Source organism: Arachis duranensis, chromosome 3 (genome assembly GCF_000817695.3).
Source record: "Arachis duranensis cultivar V14167 chromosome 3, aradu.V14167.gnm2.J7QH, whole genome shotgun sequence".
Taxonomy (NCBI): Eukaryota; Viridiplantae; Streptophyta; class Magnoliopsida; order Fabales; family Fabaceae; genus Arachis; species Arachis duranensis.
This window is the reverse complement of record NC_029774.3, coordinates 19,783,621-19,788,407: the sequence shown is the minus strand read 5'-3', so window position 1 is coordinate 19,788,407 and position 4,787 is coordinate 19,783,621. Positions and strand designations below refer to the sequence as shown.

The window sequence follows — 4,787 nt, the reverse complement described above, 5'->3', positions numbered from 1 at the left end:
TGTTTTGCGTATACAATTATATCTTAATAAAAAAATAAAAATATACTTAAATATTATCATATATTGATATGTTTAACTTTATTTTTTATTTATATTTTTTAAATAAATTAGGAATAATAGTATATATTATTAATTATTAACACAAAAAATTATTTTAAATATTTATAATTTAACATCAATATATCATTAAGATATTATTATAAATTATCAAAAAAATATTATATTCATAATAAGATCTTAACATATATATTGAGGAGGCGGGAATTAGCAACAACTTTTTTAAGATTACCAGCTATATATTTAGGATTTAAAATTTGTGGTATAAACTCTAAACGTTATATCACTTGTTTTGGGAGGGAAAGAAAAGGAATAATAGACATCTATATTAAAAGAGAATTGATACGATATCATTGAAAACTAAAATGACGTAATTTGTAGGAGTTTGCATATATTATCAGGTAGAAATTTAGGTGCAATTAATTTTATGTGAAGTTAATAACTGAAAGTCGTTAGATAATTTAACTGATTTGACTAAATTTTTATTTAACGGCTCTCGACTATCAACTTCACGTGAAGTCGATTGTACCTGAATTTTCACCTATCATAAGGTGCAAGTGTCGCAAAAGTTCGCATTCTCATCATTCACACATGGCTCCTCCGTTCAAGCTCCAAATCCATGGCCATCCATCCCAAAATCTACGTTCATATATTCTACACTCCTTTTGCAATAAAATTCCAGATCCTTCAACTTTTCTTTTTTTTTTCACCCACCAATAGCTTTTTAAAACTGTGTTCTTATACCGTCACCCATTTCCAAATGTAACCATTCCCAAGTTATAGTTCTTATTAAGCAAAGGTGAGATGAATTTTGATCTGTTTGCTAAATGAGATATGAATTGAGTATATCAATATGGAAAAGTATATAGAACCAAGAGGTTACCAGCAAAAAATTAAACAAAACCGCATTAATTTATATTAATAATTAATTTTAAATTTTTTAAATTTAAAATTTAAAAAATTTAAAATTAATTAAGTTAACAATCACACATACAGACCTCTCTCTCACTGTCAGACTCTCTCCACCTCCCCACCGCGACCCACTCCTCCAATTACATCCGCTTTCAGTCGGAACTGTCTTTACTAGATCGAGAGCTCGTGATGATATCTCAATAATGTCTGCACGCCTTGAAGATCTGGAGACGTGAACTCTCATCCGGTAAAGGAATGTATATCAATTGGTCAAGACGTCCTGGTCGAAGCAATGCAGGGTCTATAATGTCAGGTGTGTTTGTTGCTCCAATGATGAACACTGTTTTCTTAACAGACATTCCATCCATCTCTGTTAGTAGTTAGTTCAACACTCTATCAGCACCGCCGGAATCCCCTCTTGAACTTCCTTGCTGCAGATCCGAAATATCAAAGCCTTAGAAAAATAATTAGTGGCAATTTGTGTGAAATATAAAAAAATATTCATTTAATATGAAAAAAACATCCTAATACTTAATAAAAGAAATATTTAGTTATATTTTAGCAAAAATAATTACGTATCTATGAAATTTAAAAAAAAATATAAAATTCTTAAAGAAATAGAGACATTCACATTTGCAATACAAAAAATTCGAAAAATATATAAAAGAACATCCATTTAGTATGAAAAAGAAATATTCTGATACTTAGCAGAAGAAACATCCATATATATTAACTTGTAGATATTTTGGTTTCACCCAAAGGTATTTTGACTGATTTTTGGCTAATACCTTTTTGGTTTCTAACATTGTTCTTTAGTGGATCGAACTTTTAAACTTTTAGTTCTATTAATTTAATGACAAATTTAATTTTTAAAATTTTTGTAGACGTAAACTCATTTAAGAAAATATCCCTTTAAATATTCAATTTTTTCTTATAAATTATATCTAAATTTAGTTTATCCGTCTAAAATTTTTATTTATTCTCTTTTTCTGTGTAAAATTAATTTTTAGCTCGTACAAATATTCTTTTTATGATATTTTTATTTTGAGAGGCCAACGACTAATTCAATAAGAATCGAAACTTCATTTAAGAATTTGTCGTTAGTTAACATAAGTTGTTATATATACAAAATAAAATTTAACTTTTCAATACTTAGTTTAAATAGACGAATGAACTAATAACACTGGACCAACTCAATTTAATTTGTTCTGACAAATCTATCTTAACTGCGCATCTACATACGAGGATATTCGGCTATGATTTAGAAAGGTCCGTTGCGCTACTAATCAACATCAACTAATAAAGAGACGCTTTCTATTTACCATGAGAGTTTTGTTTGTTCTTCAACAATTAGATCTATTCAGTTAAGAAAGATTATTGTGTTGGAATGACTAAGATTTTCAATTGGAGTACTAACAATTTCAATTGACTAAATTATCCATATTTTTCGTTCAATAACCCTCTTAGAAATTTTTGTATTGGAGTCTTGGTCTCTTAGAATCGAATGAGATTAATAAGGTTTTGAAATTAGAATTCAGATGGCAGTAGTTTCAACGGAATTTAAAACAAACAAAAGGGGTATATTTTTATCAAATGAAAAAAGGATCTTCTCTATCATACAAAATGTAATTGTAATCTTGACTAAAAGCATCATCTGAAATAAATGGTTCGGTCCAAAAACTGGAACCAAACTCATCAAACAAAGTTGTTGCACCCCACGAAGCAAACCTATCTTCTTCCCTATTTGACTCTTCTTCATGACCAGAGGAAAAGCAGAGCCATGCATTATTGTTGTTGTTGTTGTTGTTGTCTTCTTCTTCTTCAGTGTACGAATAGGAAGACTCAGTTGTCACATTGGATAACGAACTTTCCAAGATATGGTGTGAATCATCATCGTTATCATCAACAGTAGTAATAGTAAGGACTTCACTTTTTGGTCTTTCATGTTCTTTGGTATTCTGAGAAGAAGACTTGGACTTGGACTTGGACTTGTTCAAATCATCATCATCATCATCACTTGCTGTGTTGTTCACATTGCAGTTTTGGAACTTCTTCAGGTGGCTATGCCAATAGTTCTTGATCTCGTTGTCTGTTCTTCCAGGTAGATTTTCAGCAATCAGTGACCATCTGAAAAACACAACATTGCACTTCATTCAATTATTGTGCTACTAATAAAAAAAATTGACTAATAATTGCAGAGTCAAAAGTTTTGTCTTGTTATATAAAGAGAAGAGAAATGATAAATGACTATTAAAATTTGTTAGTTATTAATATTTAAAAATATGAGATAAAATATATTGTTAAATTATTAGACTAAAAGAATTAGATTAAAAAAATTGAGTTGAAGATTAAATAATGACAAAAAATAATAAATTCTAATAATCTTTTAGTATTTTTTTTAAAATTGAATTCATATTTCATCTTGAATAAATGGAGCGATAAGATTATGTAGGACAAATAAAAATTATTGTATGACCATTCGGATGATGGTTGAAATCCAGCATACAATAATTAAATAAGTGTCAAATCATCACTTGAATAAGTTAAATTAGCAATAATGATGCTAGAGAGATTGCAATAAAAAATTATTTTACTTAATTTAAGATTCATAATTTTATATATGTAATATTTATAATTATATATTTATTATCACTCAATTAATTGAATAATAATTAAAAATACAAAATAAAATAAACAGTAGCTAAAAAAATACAAAATGTTTTGAGTTAATTTTTTATTGTCTTCTAAATATTTTTGTTAAATGAGTCATATTTTATGTGGTGATTTTCTCCATAAAGAAGAAAAAGACAATAACCAGCACATGAATGCAATAAAATTTAATCAGGATACAAAATTTTAATGAATTAAAATCCATACTTGTTTCCATGTTGTTTATGCAAATCCATGATAAGCTGCTCTTCCTTTTGGGTGTAGTTCCCTCTCTTTAGATTTGGCCGCAAGTAATTCATCCAACGAAGTCTGCAGCTCTTTCCACATCTCAACAAACCTATGTAATTAACAGAGCAAATTAACCCAAATTCGCAGATTTGCAATTCAAATGAATGCATCAAAAGATTTCATAATTAGAAACACTATAATACCTGCAAGCCTTGGGAGTTGACGCCAATTAGGGTGACCATATCTCTCAACATAAGCAGTAAGTTTCTTATCCTCTTCTTCACTCCAGGCACCTTTCTTTATTCCATTCGCATCAAAGTATGGAGCTCTCACCATTTCTCAATCCAAAAAGTGAATTGCAGAAATCAAATCAGAGCAACAAAGATAAGAGTACCCTCCAAGTATAAATATAGTGTGTTGGTGATGTTGTTTTGGAATGAAACGCGTATCATGTGTTCTGACATATCCAATCATCATGACCCAAAAGAAACATGGACCCACTAAAGTTTGTAGGAGTATATTTTATACAAGGAAAAATATAAGTAACGGACAAGATTTTTGAACAATGTGTAAATCATGTGAATTAATAGGGTTAAAAGAGTAAATTTAATTAATAACATTAAATTAGGATGTAGTATATTTTCATTTGATTGGTGGTTGTTTATGTTGTTCAAAATTTTCATTGTTTCCTAACACTTCCCTTTACACAAATATTCACGAATAAAGACAAATGCCATGTCAATGGCTTAATTGGTGTATGTATGTTGCTCCAATTATTTTTATATGAAATGATATTCTTTTTAGATGACCCTTTTTTATATTTATGAAATGTTCGCTCTTTTGTTGAAAAAAGAAATTGAAAAGTATTTTGGATACATTTTGTTGAGGAATTCCAAATTTATAAAAGGTGAATTTAACTA

The 4,787-nt window shown here is 28.7% G+C and overlaps 1 protein-coding gene across 1 annotated transcript; it reads right to left on the bottom strand.

Annotated features, from left to right (window-relative positions):
- Positions 1-2,528: 2,528 nt before the first annotated feature.
- LOC107477984 (transcription factor MYB14-like) lies at positions 2,529-4,268 on the bottom strand. Its single transcript, XM_016098074.3, has 3 exons — positions 4,071-4,268; positions 3,847-3,976; positions 2,529-3,096 (listed from the first exon to the last, which is right to left on the bottom strand). The coding sequence occupies exons 1-3, from the start codon at positions 4,201-4,203 to the stop codon at positions 2,559-2,561; spliced, it is 801 nt and encodes a 266-aa protein (XP_015953560.1). The 5' UTR covers positions 4,204-4,268; the 3' UTR covers positions 2,529-2,558.
- Positions 4,269-4,787: the final 519 nt, after the last annotated feature.

What these genes read in the sequence shown, in the direction of transcription:
- LOC107477984 (XM_016098074.3), bottom strand. Translation starts at nt 4,203, where the DNA reads ATGGTGAGAGCTCCATACTTTGATGCGAATGGAATAAAGAAAGGTGCC. An exon ending in TCAACTCCCAAGGCTTGCAG is followed by an intron (nt 3,977 to 4,070) that starts GTATTATAGTGT and finishes TTAATTACATAG; the next exon opens with GTTTGTTGAGATGTGGAAAG. An exon ending in CATAAACAACATGGAAACAA is followed by an intron (nt 3,097 to 3,846) that starts GTATGGATTTTA and finishes TGTGTTTTTCAG; the next exon opens with ATGGTCACTGATTGCTGAAA.